General features: G+C 42.4%; 2 protein-coding genes across 2 annotated transcripts; both read left to right on the top strand.

Moving 5' to 3' along the window:
- Positions 1–16,200: 16,200 nt before the first annotated feature.
- On the top strand, positions 16,201–19,422 carry LOC119220669 (transmembrane protein 98). The gene is made up of 4 exons (XM_062566347.1): positions 16,201–16,510; positions 18,115–18,365; positions 18,838–18,969; positions 19,281–19,422. Exons 2-4 carry the CDS (start codon positions 18,235–18,237, stop codon positions 19,360–19,362), a joined length of 345 nt encoding a protein of 114 aa, XP_062422331.1. The 5' UTR covers positions 16,201–16,510; positions 18,115–18,234; the 3' UTR covers positions 19,363–19,422.
- Positions 19,391–22,035, top strand: tmem98 (transmembrane protein 98). Its single transcript, XM_062566348.1, has 3 exons — positions 19,391–19,517; positions 19,595–19,654; positions 20,000–22,035. Exons 1-3 carry the CDS (start codon positions 19,435–19,437, stop codon positions 20,199–20,201), a joined length of 345 nt encoding a protein of 114 aa, XP_062422332.1. The 5' UTR covers positions 19,391–19,434; the 3' UTR covers positions 20,202–22,035.
- The last annotated feature ends 30 nt before the right edge of the window (positions 22,036–22,065 follow it).

Below are 22,065 nucleotides of genomic sequence, written 5' to 3'. Positions count from 1 at the left end.
CACACGATGTGTAGTGTTGGAGAATGTGGAGCATGAAGGTTGAGAGCGTGAGCCTGAGAAAAGCTAAGGGGCCAGGCCGCTTCACTCTCCCCGTCTACGTGGCGTCTCACTCATTCCTGACGCGAGCATGACTCACCGTGAACAGCTCGAATCGCCGTGGAACAATACATTGTGTGTTTGTAAAATACATCCACCCATACAAAATAGACACAGACAAAATGCAATAACGGGAAACAAAAGAAGATGCTGATGTGTATGGATTTATTTCCTAGCACTGAATCATCAGCAGAGGAAAACCCTAGAGAAGTCATCATGAAAGACAAGAATTTTGTGCACATCAATATGTGGGTTCTCTTCTCCATGCTAACTACCCCTGACACATGGACAGAATGCATAATTCACAGAAACTCAATGTTCAGGGTGAACTGGTGTTTACCTCCACCAGCAGCGCGACGAGGCCCGCACAAAGAAAGGCGGCAATGCAGCAACAAATAATAATATTTTGAGGACGGAACACAAGGTATTTGTTTGGCCCGAAGGATACTGACAAAAGAGTTCTGATCAGAAACCCAAAATACGAACAAATCGTTGTTTGCATTTAAACTCCAGCGAAATGAAGAGGGTGGTCTTTGGAATGGGCGGTCACGTCACCTGACATCACAACACAGCTAACGAGATCCTTCCACTGAGACATGGCCGAGAACTCCAGAAAGCTGCTAAGGGGATTTATTTCAGAGCAGGATTACCACATATACATAGTTGAATAAAACCTTTAGTGGCTCAGGGGGAAGTTGAATGAAATCTTACAAATTGCCTCGAGTGATTTGTCGGTAGCCAGATTTCCAAAACCAAACCAACATCCTGTACGATCTGTACCCATCATATGGAAAAATATAACTTTTTGTATTGTTTCCTGTTATTCAAAAAAGAAAAATTGCTCCCTGCTCTTCAAATATGAACAATAATTGCAGATAATTGGAGGCAAAAGCATAACACTTTACAACTCGGGTGCATTTTGAATACAAAACCAAGCCTTGAGTTTGCTGTGAACGCCTCTTGCCCCCTTGTCTCTCTCCTCTCAGAGCAGCAGAGGTAAACCACAGCCGACATCTGATCATTGACATGAGAAAATGTGCACATGCAAATTACATCACATGGGTTTAAGCTGCACGGAGGTAAACGCCAGGATTAGTTCCCTGTCTCAGAGGAAATGCTGCATGCCTTCCTGTCACTAACTGTTGCCCTCGCTGTCCGTCTCGGAAACTCACTCAGAAAGATCCTCACAGCGTTTGCTTCTGCTGAGATGACTAATCCAAGGTTTTACATTTTCCCAACGACAACACACAGCAACCAAAATGTCCTTATCAGCAAATACTGAATGCATGCTATATAACTGATTCGGGGTACTCGTATGGAGGAAAGTCACTAATAAACCCGATTCCTATACGGGGAAATTCTAATCAGCCTCCACTTGGTTCATGACATCAGTTACTAGTTGAATGGAGTTATTATTCTCTCCATCAGCGATGAAGACGAGGTCTACACCGTGAAGGAGGAACGGAGTTTTCACTCTGCCAATCCTCTTGACTTCATCAATATTTGATACCACAGTTAAATCTAATCAATGGTTACTTGATATTAGTATTTTCCATCAAACCAAATGCAATCAAACATAGAGATTTTAGATCTAGTTGCGGTGTCGAAAGGTCTATGCGAACAAAATGTCTAAAATATGCAGCCAGAGACGGTTTCATGCAGATGGATAACGTGCTGAATCTGAGTGGGAGCAACCTTTCAGACCTAGTTATATTTTTACTAAGTAAGACTGTGATTATCCTTATTTTCAAAAAGTTCTAATAATTACAACCCATCTTCTGATCGGATCATACCAGTTACAATACTGGGACAGAATTGTAAAACACAGACATCCTTCCCCACGCTTTGATCCAAGTGCAGTTTCCCTGACGTAACGGTTCCTGTCCAATGACCAACAGATGTATAAACCCCTGGCAACGACATCCAGTGTCACTGCTAATAGGTTGAATTCTTAATTAAAGTGGATTTCAGCATGATTTTTCAGGGTTAATCTTCATCCTTGTGAGGCTCTGGATGTTTGGGGAAAAGAAGTTTTCCTTCGGCCCGGCAGTGAACAGTGAGCTTTCCAGGAGGCAATGGGGAAAAAGTCTTTTAATCATCAAGGCCGAGCGAGCTGCACAAACAACGGCATTGCACATTCACCACGACTTAAACAACACACTCCATCTTGCACCGAACACCTTTGCTGCTTCTATGGCTAGATATCCTCCTATTTGACAGCAGCCTTCACAGCAAGAGCTTCCCAGACCTGGCAGACAGATTATTTTGCATAAAAGATCTGTCTTCGTGCCTGACACTGGCTTGCTTGCCTTGTGTGCTTGTGTCTTTCCAACCCTGCCTTGCATTTCATGGATTTGATTTGATGACTAAGCTGGCAATGAGTTGATTAAAAGAAAATGATTATTTTAATAACCGATCAACTGTTTAAGCCCGTTTCCTAAGCAGAAAAGTTTCATCTTTGACGTTTTAATAGACCAAATAATTGGTCCAAAAAGGATTCATCAGCAGCAAGCACAGTAGATGCGCCGCTTCTTTGTCTGCAGCCTGATCAGCAAACCAAAGCACGGCGGCACCATTACAGGGTTCAGGCACATTTAACTCTCGTAGGTCTGCAAAAGCCTCGGGCACGGTGCCCCCTCTCCCACCCGTGCACTCCTCCCAACTCGCTTGTTCTTTCAGAGAGATTTTCTTTTCAAATCATTGCACTGACAAGTGTTAGCTTTAATTAATTTGACACCACAGGCGGGAAATTCAGGAAAATTAGCAGAACAGCTTTCAGACACCAGCTTCTGCCACATCCAGAGCAACAACAAAAGGTAACCGAGTACAAAGACATCCCAAGAAACTCTTCACAGGGGTTATTTGGTTTCCCTGCAGAGTCTTAATGGAGCCAGCACCATTAAACAGGTGTCACTGCTGTGTATATCTTGGTAGACGGTTTAATGCATATTGAATAGGGTGAAAAAGCACACACCACAAAGAAATACTCGGTTACTTTTATATAATTTTTGTACATTCACTGGGTGATGGCCAATATTAGAACAGGAGTTAGGTAATGCTCTCTGATGCTCCATCTGTTCAGCTCAGTTACTGCTCTGTATATAGAAATGAAACTACTCTAGCATATAACTTAAGGTTAAAGTGGCTTCATGTCTGTAAAGAGACAGACCACAATGAGACACAGAAGAGGTAAGAGAGCAGTAGGTTTCAATTTTCCACCTCTCTCTCTTCTCCCCTCTTGTGATTGGATCCTCCTCGCTCACATCTCGGTCACGCTTCAGTTCAGGCATCAAGCTGCACGTCTCCAGAACAGATTTTGTTTATCGGAGCGCGTCAGCATCTGCAGCATCAGCACCTCCTCTGTCTGAGCCCCAAATGAACCTCTAACCATATCCATCCCAAAAAATCAACGCATGGACACGTCGTACTCGATGACGAGTACAGACACGTGGACACATGCTCAACCTTGTGGTGATGCAAAACTCCAACACATAATTAGACGTGATTTCACATCAGTGACATATTAACATGTGTAGCTGTTGATGTGACTAATGTGACATTACAAAAGGAGGTGGAGTTACCCCAGGGACACGAGAGGCAGGAAAGTGCAAAATAAAACAAGAGCAACCCAAACACTGACAGTCGTGTGTGACATGAATGCTTTACGGTTGTGATGTCGCTCCATTAGGAATACAGGAGCACCTGGAGACACACACACACACACACACACACACACACACACAGTGTCTGACAAACAGAATACTAACAGGGAGCGGCTTCTGTAGTTAGAGCGGTTTAAGCGATCAGACTTACCAGTGAAAAACAAATATTCACAACGTTCCCTTAGATAAGGCATTAAGGATGGTATGCTGAAAAATAAAAACATCTATTTAGTCTTTAGTATTTCCATATGGATGCACACTTGAAATAAAACCAACAGACATTAGTGACCGGAGAAGGTAAACCTGTTTGCATTGCTGCCTTCAAATCTGCAGTCGTGTGTATATATATATATATATATATATATATATACCCATACAGCGTCTCACTGTAAAATAAAGTTAGATTACAGTCAAAACTAGAGTCACGCATCTCATTATTCCATGTTAGGCCTGCACAAGACGACGCTGTCACACACACGTCCCGCCCCTCCCATAAACATCTTACACGTATTGTACACCGTGCAGACTTATTCTCCCTGAGCAGAGTGCAGAGGGGAGAAGTCATTACTGTCCAACTGTATGTTCTCACATTAGCCTCTTGTGTAACAAGCTGAAGCCAGAAGTGCTTTTTCATTTCAACGGAGTCATGAGGATGGTCTTTTTCAAAGAAGGTTTCTCGCGTGTGCACACAGCATAGCATGTCACACACCCGCTCTGAAACAGTTTTCAACCTCACTCAAACATCCACACACAAAATAGAGTACAAAAGCGTGGGCTTCGCTCTGTGCTGACGGAGCTCGAGTGGAACAGTGTGTGTGTGTGTGTGTGTGAACCTTTCCCCGCTCCATTGTGGGAGTGGGCGAGGAGCAGGGGTGACGCAAGCTCAGGTGGAGGCAAATTCCCATTTCCCAGCTTCAAAAAGCTAACCGCTCTGCATTGTTTCACGTCCTGGCAGCCGAGGCTTTCCCTCTGCTCCGCTGGTGAATACAACGTGACCCAGGATGCACTGCGGGGGAGCGGCGAGCACAGACCGCGGGGATCGCCTTCTCTTCTGGCTCTGCTTTCATGTGGAAGTGAGAGCGCGGTGGGCACTTGACTGTGGCGGTAGCTGAGTGGGTGTAGGGTTTCAGAGTGATACTGGTAGAATTATAGCAGCAGGATGATTAGGTTTTACTTTCCTCTGCCGGTTTCACTCCTTTTTATTCCCTCTGTTGACCTTAATTTGTTTCTTGCTCGCAGCTTTTTGTTTCCTCATCTCACCTGTCCTCACTATGAGAGCTCTGTCCTGCTGACAAGGTTCATCGTTAAATACAGTCTGGACTCCATTCGGCTCTAAAGAAGAACACAACTTTAATTAACAACAGGCCTTAATTGGCAGGTAATGACACTCCTTGTCAGGTCGGGATATTTTCCACAGTGGGTGATGTTCTTTAGGGGGATTAACTCTTCATTTGCGGCTTCACCTCCGCTGCCCCCCCCGACACAAACTCACACACACATTGATATATGTAAATCCCATGTAGTAGCTACATAGGGTGTAGCGTCGGAGCAGTTTTGCAATGCACAGTTTATCTGCAGTGATTTGCACAATAGGCTTTTCTATGAGCGAGGATGTGACTCTTGAAATGAGGAAAGAAGTGAAATGAAAGTGCAGGCAAAAATAAGAACATGAACTTGAGCTTGTTCAGCCATATGGACCAATCTGAAAGCCAGTTGTATGCCATTAAAAGAATATAAATAGCAATTGGAGGTTTGAATATTGACATCCCATATGTGTGTAATCTACCCCTTGAGGTGCAGGACCAAATATGTACTTAGTGATTAAAAAGCAGGGCATACAAATTATGTAGCAGCACAAAATAAATAAAAGTGGGTAAAGAAGAGTGTTTGTCATATCTTGAAGCTAATTATATTAAAGTCTTGCTTCAACAAAGTTCAGGCTTTCTCGTCTTTCCACCGCTCTATCCGTTTTACGATGTGTCAACATCCATACACACGCCTTCATGCACTGATTGCAGAGTCTACCACACAATGCCTAGAATTTAATTAAAAATCTCATTGACCCACTCACCGTTCTTCTCACCCACCACAACTCCTAAGCAACAGCAAAATAGCAACAACATTTTCTTATTTCGTGTGATTTTCACCCATTTGAAACAATCCTGGGATTATTTGAAACATTGTTGGCCTCAATACATTATTAATTTCATCTCATATGGCTGATTTATGACTTCTAATATAAAAACCACATGAAGTGTACGCAAAACGCATCTGTTAGGATGAAGAATTTCAGGATCTGCCGCTGCAGACTTTTACCGTCTTTAACAACCACAGAAGGAAGGATAAGGGGCTTCCCCCAAACAATAAATAACCCCAGATGTGGGTTCAGGAGAACGTGTGACACGGTCATCAGGTCTTTCCTCCCCTTGTGGGATCGTTTGTGATTGCGTGCGTGTCGGAGTCCTTTTTTCCAGCTGCTGACTGAACGTTCCTGGTTCTGTAAACAGAGACAAATGGGCCCTACAGGAGCGCCTGCCACCCTGCAGCCCCCACATGCCCGAAGACTAATGCATTTTTTAAAGACAGCATCAATCAAACTGCAGGCCAGATCAATAGACCACAGAGTGGATTTCATCAGCGCTGCAGAGCACACATTGCGGCCTTTAACTTCAACTAAGCTTCACTTTGGCCGGAACAGCTGACCGAGGGAAGAGTCCATTAATTAAGGCAGGTCTCTCCAGTAATAGAATCCTATTAAACGGTATCAGAGGGTGTGGCAGTTTCTCCTCTGCGCGGCACCGACTGACCCTACATGGTTGATTAGGAGCATCGCCAAAGTGGTCATAGGACATCATTGATTTGAGTCATACAAAACACAGAGGTCACAGTGGAAAGAAGTCCTTGAGTTGTCCATCAGAGCCAATGACACAACAACGTAATATCAGGGTTAACATGAAAGCCACACACACACACACACACACACACACAGGCAACACAGTTTCGTTCACTTTGGTTATATAAACAGAAATTACAACATTGGAGTCAGTCTGAGTCTTAAACAAATCAAATCATATACAAACTAAACTACATGATGATATGGATAACAGACGTAAAGCTCTACTTACGTTGGAATGAGTCCAGCAGACCTGTGGAAACAGACCAAACACTCAAGTCAGGATACAAACAGGAAGTTGGCCTCAACTGAGCGTCTGTTCGTGGTGTGGGAGGCGACTCACCACTTGGAGCCCCCTGTGTGAAGGAGGGCAAGTTGCATGCGGTTTCTAATAATTACAGTGTGATTGGTTTTAGGAGCCGTGCCAAACAATGATGTTTACTCGTGACCGTAGTATATGATGTGTAGACCAGGACATCTTTTGATAAAATTCAAAAGATATTGACCAACACTGCATGTCTTTTTATTGCATTGCAATATTGCAAAAAACATGGTTGTGCAGCAGTAGTTGTAGTAATGGAAATATTCAACCAACTTTTGGTAAAGAGCTAACCCTCAAGGGACTTTAGCAACAGGAACGTTTTATTAAAAAATAATCCTCAAATACGGATAAAAACATGAATAAAAAATAAAAGTCAATAAATATTTTTAAGCATTTATCAAATGTGACATTCCAAAATGCCAGCAGGCTCTTTAACTGGTTTACCTGCACAAATATCAAACACACGGTCATTTTCTAAAGGTGAATGTCACGTTAGGCTTGTTCAAACAGTTACAGTGGACAAAGTCGGCAATCAAAGAGACAGAGAAGAGACAATATTTGGAAACATTTGGGAATACCCTTGACCTGTCACATGGCTTCATTATATTCAGTCAGTGTTATATTCCACTTTAAAATACAAAAGTAACTCCAGTCGGAGATGTATCTGCGTGACAAATGAATCCACTCAACCTTTCTGTATAAAATGCGTCACAGCAGCAATGGATGTAGCAATTTACCTCCAATAAAGATAAAAGTGTCGGCTTTCTCACATCTTCTCGCTCTCCCTTTGGCTTTTAGAAAGCAATAAATGGCTTTAAGCTTAGTCTCTAGGGAGGAAGCAATTTCTCAGCTCTATGGGGCAGCGATAAGAAATCGACAGTCGAGAAATCCCTTAAATCAAATTTGATTCAATTAAAATGAATAAGAAATGGTAGGAGGAACAGAAAATAGAGAGACTATATCATCAGCAATGGGGGGGGGGGGGGGGGGTAAGAGTAAAAGGAAGGGAAAGGTCTCATGCTAATTGTGAAGAGTGAAAACTTTGCATTTGTCAGTTTCCAGGTGAACCCTCTGTCCCACAAGACTTCTGGAGCAGTGAAAACATGCACACAACATTTGGCTAATTTGTCAAAACAGTGGAAGGATGTTGCATCTGTTTGGTAAAATAAAGAATGACTTCTGCCTCCGAGACAGCACACTCATGTGAACTCAGAAGGAACAAAGCACAGAGGTGGAAAAAAACAAATGGCTCAAAACAGCCAGTGGCGCCGCATGATGCTAAGCAAAAGTTATTTTTCAGGGTGACTTCACGCTACGTTTTTTTTTTTTCGGTTGCCTTTAATAAAGGAATATGTAGAATATTCAGCTCTGGTTACTTGGTCTTGAGCTAAAACCCCTGTGGCACGGTGTACCCTCCCGTGATGATGTTAAAGGGAAGCTCCAGGGAGTCCTGTGAAGGGATGTAGTGCTAATTCCAAGAAAGCGACTCTGACAAGAAAATCTGTGGAAGTGTATATGAAATGAGTCATCTGCTGACTAAGTAAGGCGGAAAGAGGGTCGAGTTGATCACAAAGGAACAACTCCTCTGCCACACGTTAATTCAAACAAAGTTACCGTATAAAACATTACTGTTTTTAGAACTTCAAACTGTGCAGAAAACACGCGGACTGCCTCAACTCCAAATCCCTTTATACACTTTTCAATAGTAGAGGACTATAATCCCTTTGTCACCTAACCTGATTTTGCACATACATGATTAACCATTCAACTCAGAGGATTGTATTCCCATATGAACTATACACAGAACACACACTATAGGACCCTACTATAGGATGCAAGTACTCCGAAGCTCTACTAGCCTACAACATCCTTTAATCTGCTTCAAAAGCAACAAAAGGAGAATGTCTGCTGTTTTTCTGCTTGGCTGCCAAGACGGGGATTTCAGCATCACCACGGAGACGAGCAAAAGAAGGAAAGCTGAGCCATTTGGCTAAAAGCCTGCTGGATTCTTTGATTCTCAAGGACGTTTATTTGTCCCGTACTCTGCTGTGTCCCGCTACCATTTATCTAAGCCCACCACTCCCTCCGCCATTGTATCCGTCTCGGTCGCCCGAGATTTTCCAGCAATTTTTGCTCAGCTGCTTATGAAACAGGAAGTCATGTAAGCCTTTGGAGCCACGGGGATCGGAGCTCCCTCGGGTAAAGCTGGGTACATTCAGAAAAACTATCCTTTTGCTTCAGGACTTAATTTATTTTTTCTGAAAGTCACTCTACACAGAAAAATGCCTTTTAAAATGATGATAAGCAAAATAACCTTTTGAGCACGATAGGTTTTATGAATGAAGGTTATTGAAGGAAGAACTTAAATAATAAATGGCACTTGAAAAACCTGTGTGTAAAGATAAAATTGCATTCATTGACTGATCTACTCAGATTCATCCATTCATGGAATATACCAAATATTCAGGTCACCTCATTTCACTTCACATTTCAAAGTTCAAATAATGGGATTCTTAGGAAAATTTAGATAGAAAGTTATAATTCTTGCTGTTTTGTTGCCACCTTGTTGTCACAAGGTGACAACATTGCTATCATTTGTTGGCCAATTCATCATGGACATCATATATCTCCTCTGCACCAGGTAAAGCTTTGTTCTGTCAAGGGAAGAATACAATACAGACTATTTGAATCTCACACTGTGACACAGTCTTCCTCTTTGTTATCTGTCTCCACAATCAAGGCTCTTGTGTTCCCCCTTAAGTCTGAAAACTGTCTGGAGGTAAACTTGGACTAAACGTGCTGAAGCACCCTGCTGGGAGCTACAGGGAGCTGCAGGTGAGGCTTCCATCTGTGTGTGAGATAACACAGAGGATCAACTGCTACTAAAGAGCTTGGTGTAGATGCTGCAATGTCATCAGTGACATCAGAACGGCAGAGTGTTCTTTTATTTGTCGTAGAAGTAAACAATGGGACTGAAGGCTTTCTTTCAGGACAAATATGTTTTTTTATTATTTTCCAAACTTGCTTTGGCAAGTGTGTAATTGACAGATGGTTCATCCAAACAATTGCCAGGTATTATTTTGAAAGTGACAATCCTTTTCCAAAGGGCTTCTAATGACAGCTTCTCAGATGGGTTTGTATAACAAACCATCTGGTGGGTCAGATGAGAACAACTGGCATATATATATATATATATATATATATATATATATATATATATAGAGAGAGAGAGAGAGAGAGAGAGAGAGAGAGAGAGAGAGAGAGAGAGAAACTATGAGGGGCCGTTCAAGACATTATTCATTCTGGTACTCTCACATACATATATTCTCACTCTCACATACATATATTCTCACTCTCATATACATACATTCTCACTCTCATATACATACATTCTCCTTTCACATACATACATTCTCACTCTCATATACATACATTCTCCTTTCACATACATATATTCTCACTCTTATATACATATATTCTCCTTTTACATACATATATTCTCACTCTCACAAACAAATGTATGTATGTGTAAAGAAAATATATGTCTGTAAGAGAAGAATGTATGTGTGTATGAGGAGAATGTATGTGTGTATGAGGAGAATGTATGTGTGTATGAGGAGAATGTATGTGTGTATGAGCGAAAGTATAGTGGAAACGGAAGGCGTATAGTGGAAACGGAAGGCAGAACATTTCTCGCGCTGTGATTGGCTGTCAACCTACCCTGTGATTGGCTGAGAAACTCGAGGCGGGTCATGTTCAGGTCGCCATCAGCATGGACGGAGATATGACCGCTTTGCAGCAAGCCATTGGAGTTTTGAGAACTATTTTAACATCCTCTCAGAGATGGGGACTCGAGTTTGAGACTCGGACTCGAGTGCGACTCGAGTCGCACACTCGGTGACTTCCGACTCGACTTGAGACTCGTCCTCGAAAGACTTCAGACTCGACTCGGACTCGAGCTTTGGGACTCCTGAACAATGTTTAATTTTAGGAAACATCTGAGGAGCTCGCTATACCGCTCCCTCCGTTACCTGCCTACGTAACACGTACATTGACATATATTGATGGCTGCGCACGCGCGGCCACACACGAGAAAGATGGCGAATACACCGGCCGCTGCTGTGCTATTCGTCGTGATCTTTGGTTAGAAAACCTTTCAACAAGACGGCAACAAAAGAACCGCGCAATGTAAAATATGCCGCTGGCGGTCCGCTGATGGTTCGCTGACGTCGGGACGTATGCGCTCCAGTGGCGGACCGTTTACTCTGCGATCTCCTTAAACTGTTTCTGCTCTGCTCACTGAAGAAAAACAATACGTGGACAAGAGCAGCGAGTGTAGTCACCTACTGCTGCTAATACATCCCGTCGGACCAGGATTATTTATTTATATCCGTTAATGAACTTTTCTCCTCTCGTTACCCTGGTAACCGCTGTCATTACAGACGGTTGCGTCGATTCTTACTGTGAAAATCTACGTACTTCCGGTTTAGCGGCTACGCTTCGTATTTTCATTTTATGGGAAAAACCACAAAAAATTAGAGTTGTTGGTATCGTTTTTTACGGTAAAAGGGACGATATAAGAGCCACCAAAAACCAGTTGTCTTGGCTCACCCTGAACCAAAAGGTTTTCTTGCCACTGACGATGTGGAATTTCATGACAACTAGTGAAATCAGCAGAGGTGCTTGACAGCTCGGTTGGCCGACGGCGTAGCGCCGCGGTCTTATAAAGTTTTGCTGTTTTGCTCGACTGCATGGGTTCGAATCCAGGTTGCGGCGATCTTTTAATAAACGTATGTTCTTTTATTTATTTCTTTATACGTGGCAGTGATGTAGTGCTCACTTATACAATCATAATCGCTGCATTGGATATGGGATGCATTTTGAACATTTTCAGCAATATGTTTGCGAATGTGTGACGGATCAGGTGACCGAGGCAGACAACATCTGCCGCTGTCGGGGCAAAACAAACACGCACGCGTAGCCAAACCAGTAGTTTCAAAAACCACTAGGCACGTAACACCGGTTTGGTCTGGTTGTCTCGTTTCACTTTCTGCCGTGCTGTGAACAACGTTAGGTGCAGATGAGCATGCCCTTTGTTGCTCAATAGAAGAAATTGTGTCAGAGAATGTTAAAATAGTTCTCAAAACTCCAATGGCTTGCTGCAAAGCGGTCATATCTCCGTCCATGCTGATGGCGACCTGAACATGACCCGCCTCGAGTTTCTCAGCCAATCACAGGGTAGGTTGACAGCCAATCACAGCGCGAGAAATGTTCTGCCTTCCGTTTCCACTATACGCCTTCCGTTTCCACTATACTTTCGCTCATACACACATACATTCTCCTCATACACACATACATTCTCCTCATACACACATACATTCTCCTCATACACACATACATTCTCCTCATACACACATACATTCTCCTCATACACACATACATTCTCCTCATACACACATACATTCTTCTCTTACAGACATATATTTTCTTTACACATACATACATACATTTGTTTGTGAGAGTGAGAATATATGTATGTGAAAGGAGAATGTATGTATATGAGAGTGAGAATATATGTATGTGAAAGGAGAATATATAAATGTATGTGAAAGGAGAATGTATGTATATAAGAGTGAGAATATATGTATGTGAGAGTACCAGAATGAATAATGTCTTGAACGGCCCCTCATAAGAAACTACTATGTTAGACATAATTTAACTGCTTTTTATCAGAATATACCAAATTCAAAGATGTTTCAAAAACACACACATTACCAAACTCACACTACATTTGTATAATTTGTTTTTGAATTAATAAGAAATTAGAAACAATAGCGCATTTGTATGGAGGACTAAAAGTGCCACAATTAAGTAAATAAATACACAATTAAATAATTACTTAAATGTGTCATTAATTAATTAAAATTAGAAAAAATACATAAATGTGTACTTAAATGTGTCATTAATTAATTAAAATACAGATTCGTTTTATAAAAAATACATATTTCACTATTTACATTTACATTTCATGATCCTGCGTTGCAGTGCTTCATGAATTACTTAAAACTGTCAAAATGACCCATCAAAGTCAGTGGGCGGGGCTAACGCGAATCCAGTCTGATCCATTGCTTTGGTAGAGTACCTGGCCACGGCAGTATTTTGTTCCTGGCCCAAACTCTTTGTGGCATATAGATGGCCACCATAAGCTCATCAGGTCAGTGATATTAGCAGATAAACATCTTTCTAGATGTTTCATTACAATTCATGTGTTTGCAACAGGTGGAGATTTGTTGTCCACGGTGGGGTGGATGGATTCAGTCGTTTAGTAGCTCTGCATCAATCCAGTATCCGGAATTGATTTGTCTTGACTTGATACACAGGGTAACCAATCAGGCGTTAGGTTCCGCCTACCAACTTTTGATGGGTCAGTTTGACAGTTTTAAGTAATTCATGAAGCACTGCAACGCAGGATCATGAAATGTAAATGTAAATAGTGAAATAAGTAGGATATGTATTTTACATAACATGAATCTGTATTTGAATTAATTAATGACACATGTATTAACACATTTATGTATTTAATTCTATTTTAATTAATTAATGACACATTTAAGCAATTATTTAATGATGTGTTTATTTATTTAATTGTGGCACTTTTAGTCCTCCATACATTTGAGGCAGCCATGCTGAGGTTAGTGTTTATTGGGCTTTGCCTTTGCATCTTACTTTCACCTCGGACCACATGGGCTCTGACAACAATTTGGACGGGCTGGTGATATTTTCCAATATGTACAGTATACTTTCTATTTTCCAGCCAACATTTTTCATCATCTGCTCAGTTGAAAAATACCCTGAACTCATGCAAAAGAACATGAGCTTTAATGTATTGCTTTAATACAGAGCGGTTCATGAGGACATTAAATTGAATCACAATGCTACACATCACAACAAATTGGAACAAAATATAAGAAAAGATATTGCCAAAGTTGATTGATTTCTCGCCTAAAGAGTTAACAACAGGCGTGTTGTCAGTCGCAACCCAGAAGGATGTTTCACACTGTTTGGGATTTTATTTATTGTATTATATAACTACGAAAAGGTGGTGCAAAAGGATCATGAAACATTTTTGTTTATTCGTTCGTTATTTCTCGTCTCTCGGTTGTTTATTTGTTGACTTTTTTGAAAAGCATATATAGTTTTGATGTTTGTCCTCTGCATCTTGCAGCAGTCTTAGGGGTTCGTTCATACTAATTATCTGAGTCTTGCCAGTCTAAACATTTGCTGCCGCCCACAAAGGACTAAAACACATAACACCTTGTTGGAAAAGCATGTGTTGTGAACCAAAAGCTTCAGGTAAAAGACGTTTGTTTATCTGTAAATTAAGTGTAATAAACACTGTGAATACATTCCTCCACTGCTCGTTTTCTCCTGAAGGACACCATGGCAGCTTCAAGGTAAGTTGGTGGTACAATTACGGCTTGACAGGTCTTCTTTCAGTATGAATCGACTATTACTGATTAGCTCTGCTGCTGCTCGATGCTGTATGACGCTCAGCGGCTGCTGGTGCCACGGCTGGGTTTGCTGGCCAATAAGAACTTAACGGTCGAGCGGTGCAGTATTGAAGACTCAGTAATGTTTTTTTTAGATATATACATGTTGGAGAACTCCAGTTAGATGAGAAGAAAAGGTGATGGGAAACTATGGAAATCTATACTTCTTTCCTCAACCAAGGCTCATGTTGTTTAACATCATTTTAATCTGGGATCTATTTTTGTACAGATAGAAACTTCAAAGACGTGTCCCAGAATGCTGCACTAACGATGCATCGCCGTGATTGGCAGGACTGCTCAAACGCTGAGCAGCTTTTGTAACCTGCTTTTATGCTGGATTCAGTCGGGGGATAATTATCTCTGCGCGTGGCGTGGATCTGCTCCACCAAAGAGGAACAAGCAAGGAAGAGTGGACCTGGGGGATCAATGTATGAGGAAAGGCACCAAACTGTGGATGCAAGCTACTTGCAAACAACTTGCTAGTTTGTTTTTATTACTGAATTAATGCTACTCAAACCAAGTGGGAGTCTCCCTTACACGCCAAAGAACCCAAACCTCCAAACCTGCTGTAGTCGGCTGCACAGTTCCACATATTCCTCTACATGGTGTCCCAGGCTTAGAAGGGACAAGAACAAAATGAATTCTCGTAATATATCAAGACCATGTCCCGGGAAGAGTTGGGAGAAAGCGGTGGGTTTGCGCAAAACATTGTGAAACAGACAGTTTTCTCAACCTAGGCCAATATAACGGACGTAACGTGCAGAGAATGGTCTAATTATGGAGGAGGGGCTTAAAGGAACAGCACAGACAGAAGATGAATACAGGGGTATTCACACGGACAATACGAGAAAAAATGATATGCCGGAGCATGTGAACGTGTTAAGGTGGAAACCCGAAATAAGTATGAGTCTTAAAATGAGTATGAAATGTCTCCTTTAGTTCTGTAAATGTGTTTGTCATGGAAGCAGCATCTGGTCCATCTGTGCAGGGAAGACCTGTGCTTTGCAATTTTAAAGGAATATCAACACCAGGCTGATTGAAACGTCCCTGTTCTGGGCCCGTCACCGCTACAGCTCGTCATATGATAATGAATATTTGCAACTATTTTTTTTGATTCCTCTAAGCCACACAATTGTCATAATTTTGAGGTATATGTACAGTATTTGAGTAACTTCTTTAAAATTGTATACTTCTAGTCTACATTGAAGATTTAGATTATTAGTACAAGATATACAGTACTTATTTCTGTAGATTAATCTATATGGCAGTGTATACATTGTCAAAATCAGTCTCGTTTTTTAAGATATAAAGAATTATGATTGATCAGGATTTCTAGGCCTTCACTCTGGGGTTTTCTCATTTCTATCTTAAAATATAAATACTTCATCCACCACAACAAATAATATTGTTGAATTAGCGTTTTCAATGTGGGAGCTGTATTACACGCGTGTAACGCAGCGGGGGGGGGGGGGGGGGGACTTACACATGATGACACATTTAGCATTGGCATTAGTGTATAAATGTAGCGTTATCTTTTGCAACCACCTTCACGTGCAGCTTCAACACAACACAGAAACGTTCAGATGGTCACGTCGTCGCCTTCGCCCGCACGTTGAGGACGCAGCACCACGGCGGTACGCGCACGCCACCTAGCTTTAACTGCGCCAACCCGCGCGTCGCATCTCGCTTGGTCTCCGCACGGCGCTGTGCATTTGGCGTTAACCAACACGGAAGCGAGAGCGCGCTTTCCGCTCGCAGCTGCGACCGACGTGTGGACGCGCGTGGACGCGCGTCGCTCACCGGCGGGCTCGAGGGGGCGCGCTCCGCGCGGTTGGGTCGTCGGTCACTCCGCAGGCAGCTTGAACTCAGTCGTGCGCGTTCACGGCAGATATTCGGAGATGTCGGCGCCGTCTCCGCGCGCTTCCTGCCAGAGAGAAAAGTATTTTGTCTCCTAAAAGAAATTCAACGTTAGGGAAAAAATGTTTCGGTAAGTAATCGATTGTTTTTGTTCTTCATTCAAATTCAAAAGTTTTCATTGTTTATCTTTAGGAAGGCTCAGTAGACTTTTAGTGGAACTGACACTGGCATGGCTTGTGATGTTAGTGTGCCGATGTTCTGTATTTGTGAAATAAAACCAGACACGTGATAGTGGGTCACTGCGGGCGCCTATTTGTGCTCATTTCGATACAACGCAGGGAGAGAAGCGAGCACGGTGAGGTATAAAGTTAAGTTATATTTTTTGTTAATTATCTGTCATATGCATTGTTTTCGCAGCTCTCTTCAGGCAGAACAGGGACTTTCTATTAAGAAGTTTAGATTTCAGGTAACTGTATATTAGTGGAGCATTTCCTAATAGCTCATCCTTATTTTTGTCAGTGAATTCTTCACGTACCTAAGGCGTAAAAAGTAAAATATTTCCCCTTAAAAGTGCTACGAAGTAAAAGAAAATTGACATACTCAAGAAAAACCAACTGTGGAAATGTGTTTAGTTACTATTCACAAGTTCACTACTTGTGTGTTCAAAGTAAGTTCTCAATCAACATTAAGGCTTACACCTAAAAAAGTCCCTTTCTGTGTCCCAAAAATACCTCTAGTCACTCCAAGTTCCTTTGAAGGAGTTTTATTTTAGCAGAGGGATTTCTAGAAAAGAAAAAGGGAGCCTGGAAGGCTTTGGGGCAGCAGAGAGACAGGAGAAAGCTCAGCGAGTGAAACACAAATAATCTGATTAAAGAATTACAGCATTCCATGGCAGAATCTCACATTTTCATACGGGCAAGAAATGCAGTTTTAACATGTTATAAAGTTCTGCCGCATTGTGTGTCTTGTAACAGCACACACAACTATGGCAAAGATATTCTAGATTTACCTATAGAGAGCTGTCTGTTTAGCCAATGACACAGAGTTTACTCACATCACTCATAAGTGATCAGGTGAGGGAGGACGGGTTAATGATCGACTGGACTGGGCGGGTACACTTCACACTACAGAGAGGCTAAATGTGGGAACACGTCACCTAAACTCAACAGCGGATAATCCCAAAATAATTCAGCCGAGACTGAAAACATCAGATGGTAAAAGGTCAAAGTTGTTGAGAGTTTTGTTCCAAAGTTTATTTCTTTGTTTGAGGGTGTGCGTGTGTGTGCGTGTGTGTTTGTGTGTGTGTGCGTGTGTTTGCTGCTTGCAAATCAAAGTGGAGACAAACGGGAAATCGTCACACAGATTTTAATGTTTGAGAGTCAATATAGTGTTTCTTGGTAATTGTGGTTTCCCAAAATCCGATCTAGCAAAACAAAAAGTATTTGTATAGCGAACACACTGTTATCATTATGCTGAATGAAATGCAAACAGCACACAACAAGTGCACCATAGCTTTTTGTGTAGGTCAGTTTTATGTGAGTCGAAGGTGGAGCCACGTTTAGAATGTCAGTCAAAACACGGCTAATACTGTTTTCTCATTGCCTTGGGTCCCGACAAGAGTAGAAAGAGGGGAAATATCTTGCAGAAATATGATCAAGTGCGGTAATATTTGAACCTTTCTGGGGTTTGATGTCGCCCGATCAGACTGAAACCACCAATTACTCTCCCCGACAGATGAGCCGGCGCCCGCTATCGAGCTTGGACGATCAGACGACCCCGTGACCCTTTCCTCCTCCGGAACGAGTTGCTCGCTGCGGCCCCCCCCCCCCCCCCCCCGTGGAAGCCGGAGTCGCCATGGAGACGGTGGTGATCGTGGCCATCGGGGTGTTGGCCACCATTTTCCTGGCCTCCTTCGTGGCCCTGGTGGTGGTGTGCAGACACCGCTACCGCTATCCTCACCACCAGCTGCACCCCTTCGACACCAAGTCAGTGAATCAATACCAAGCATCTTTATCTCTACCAGACTGTCTAGCTGCCCAGATGTGGAACTAAGTACCATCAAATGTTAGTTTGGTTTTTGTTGTATCCAATTGATGTTCAAAAGGTTTCTGGGTATGTTTTTTTGTATTATTGGTTGTTGTTCCAACATCATCTATAATGTGGTTTTCCACAACCTACAAGGGTTAAGATTTCCCCTAAATTTTTCCATCACGTCAAACCAAATGTGCATCTGTGCACTACTGCATCGAAATTCACAATAAATACAACGGACCGCAGAGCACACATCCATTGTGAGCAGAGGCACACGACCCCTTAAACAAGAACTGAACCATCACCACTAAAACCTGTTTTACTGGTGAAAATCGATCCCCCACAGCCAATGTTAACTGGTTAACTGGGACTTTCTGGTTGGTAATCCAGCCTTGCTTCCTTTGCTTTCCCTGTTCTGTTTTACAGACCCACGGTGGATCTGATTGGCGCCATGGAGACCCAGAGTGATCAGTCGGAGCTGGAGCTGGATGACGTGGTCATCACCAACCCACACATTGAGGCCATCTTGGAGAACGAGGACTGGATAGAGGACGCCTCGTATGTCTTACTGGTGCCATTATAGCGGGACGTTGACCGCTAACTAAGTGCATTTTCTCAAGTATTGTATTTGCATGTTCTCATACTTTTTACCTCTGCCCCAAAACTAGTACCAGGGGGGATTTATAACTTATTAATAATCTATTGTGAAATTTCTCATTGTCCATAAGGAGTATCTTTTATTTTGGCACTATAAGTATATTTCCATTCTAATAATGTTCAACTTTTTGGGTTTTTACTTTTAGCAAAGTATTTCCACTATTGCTACTTAAATGACTATACTATTCATTCTGTGATTTCTTTCTCCACAGTGGATTGGTCTCTCACTGCATCTCAATCCTAAAGGCAACTGCATTTCTTCCTACAGCCTTTCTTTCCATTTTTGGTCTTTAGTCGGATCCACTGATTCCATCATATCATTTCCACATACAGATCTGCCACACTTTGACGGAAAAGCTGGTTGCCATGACGATGGGTTCAGGTGCAAAAGTCAAAGCACCGGCCAGCCTTAGTGACATCATCAGCGTGGCCAAACGCATCAGCCCTCGGTATAGTACAAGATCTATCCACCACTCTCGCTGACCCACCCCTCCCTCATCTAACGTGCTTCTGCACCTCCTCACAGGGTGGACGACGTGGTCAGGTCCATGTACCCTCCCCTGGATCCTATCCTCCTGGACGCCAGGTAATCAATCACATCTGTTGTCCCATCTTTTGATTTAACTTTGTTGTTGCGACAGTTTAATCCAGAGCCTCAACTTCGCAACCACACAACTTGATGTGTTCATATTGTATTAACCATCAATACATGCAGAGATCGATACTATAACGATAATACGATTGCAAAGTGTCACAGCAACTCAACTTTTTCATAATTTAATCAAATGGAATATACGGTTTATGCAATCCTTTATGTGCTATTTCCATCAGCTCAACAGGCTCCTTTTGTGCCGGTTTTTGCTTCCCTCTTTTCCAGAGCTTTTCAGAGAAATTAGGGTTTTAAATCGAATCCTTTTCTCCTTCTTCTCAGGGCCACCGCTCTCCTGCTTTCAGTCAGCCACCTGGTGCTGGTCACCCGCAACGCCTGTCACATGTCTGGCAGTATGGACTGGATCGACCAGTCGCTCAACGCTGCCGAGGATCACATGGTGGTTTTGCGCGAGGCGGCGTTGGCCTCCGAACCGGATCGGAATATAACCGGAGCCGACGCACAGAGGGAGCAGGCCATCTAGACATCGAAACAGATACCGAGCCAAAATACAATATGTCCATGTTATCCGTGTGCTACTATACTCAGCTGGCAAGCACATATTCTGTTGAAAGTGTTGAAAAAGGCCCGCCTTGACAAATTCACTGTCCGGTCCAAATTAACACGCTTTGATGAATTACACGACTTGACCCCGTCCCTCATTTCCACTCCTCACATAAAAGAAGAGACTTGGAAATTGTTTCTTTATCATATTCTTACCAGAAATTACTTGATATTACTCTGCATTCACTACAGCTAAATAGTAAGCAGAGATCGAACAAAGATACAGGCGAGGGTCATGCGATATAATCTTACAGCAGCTATTTTTAAAACTTGTTTAGTTCAAACCGCCAGTGATGGAAAGGTTTTTGGAAATCTCTTCTTTGGGTGCGCCATTACCCAGCGGTGGGCCCAAATCCAATCTCACCAGTCACATGGAGGCTTAGTCAGCTAATCCATTCTGAGGAAAACATCCAGTTAGCCAGTGAACCCAAAGGGGTTCCTGCTCAGTGGACCAGTGGTGGTAACCAGACGTCTTTATGATTTGTTGGGTCAGCAGGACTTGCTCAAACATCCCTCAGATACTCATACGCAGTTAGAAATAGCCGGTCTGTGAGTTGTTACCAAATAACGGCAGCACTTTTAGCCACATCAGCAGCAGGTCAAGAGTAGTTTCCCCTTTCGTCCCATTGCTGCATTGTACTACGATTAATTGAGGCTGTTAACGATAGAGAAGCAGCGCTTTTGTCCACACTGATGTGCGTCAAAACGCAACTCGATGGATTAGCACAATCATTTGGACAGGCAGCGTTGGTCCCAGAGAGGATGAATCCGATTGACTTTGGTGATGAAATGCCTTTTTATTGAAAGCCTTCAGCAGGTCCACGAGTGTGATACAGTCATTCGACTTTTGTCTTAAAAATCGGAGCAGATATTCATAATATTCCCTGTGGTGATTCTCTGAAGGTCAGAACGTGACATGGTGTCAAGAAACATCCTTAATTCTGACTTTTTTTTAAAAACTGTTTCTATCTACATTTGCCCAGGAATAAGAATATTACACAATTAGTGCAGAGAGACGCAATCAGCAGAAATATTGAGCGTCCCCCCCACTATAGAGATACATTGTGTTCTTGTGTATTGCCGTGTTATGCGAGGCCGTTAGCTAAGTTGTGTTGATTGAGGTGGAGCAGAATTAGCATGTTGTTATTGGAGCAGAGTCTACCTGCTCTCCCATGCATAGCTAATAGCAAATCCCCAAGGAGTCCTATTAAGGCATTAGCCTACCCACAGTCACAATGAACACATGGGCTTTTAGCTGCGATACACATGACACAAACCTTTGTGCACCCAAGGCAGGCAGAAACATGACCACAATCAGCGTGACACACTGCTGTAAAATACACATCATTGAGTCCCTTTCTAGTTTTGAGATTTCGGTGACAATCACGACGAGAAGCAGCGGGTTCGAGAAATCTTGTCAAATGAGATTCAGATAAGCCATCGAGCACGCAAAGACGTATTGGTGTAAACGTATCAAACGAGAAGGAAACCTATAGAAAGCCATTTATTTTTTCTTGTTCACATTGTTTTTTTAGCATTGAACCTTTGTTTATGCACAGTTTGTTACTGATGTCTTTCCTTCACTCCCACACAGCTTTCCTTTTTCTCTTTCATTGATTTGTACAGACAGAATTTTATAGGAAAATTATTTTTTGTATATTGCTCTGACCAACAGCTACAGAAGAATCCATGTCTGATAAAGAGTCTGCACACTCAAATTAGTTTGACATCAATAAAAATGAATATCTTTCTCTCTTTTTATAACGTTGTAAGCAGTCCTTTGT

The sequence above is a fragment of the Pungitius pungitius genome, chromosome 12, assembly GCF_949316345.1.
Source record: "Pungitius pungitius chromosome 12, fPunPun2.1, whole genome shotgun sequence".
NCBI classification, from domain to species: domain Eukaryota; kingdom Metazoa; phylum Chordata; class Actinopteri; order Perciformes; family Gasterosteidae; genus Pungitius; species Pungitius pungitius.
The sequence above is the reverse complement of the archived record's forward strand: the minus strand, read 5'-3'. Positions and strand labels throughout refer to the sequence as shown.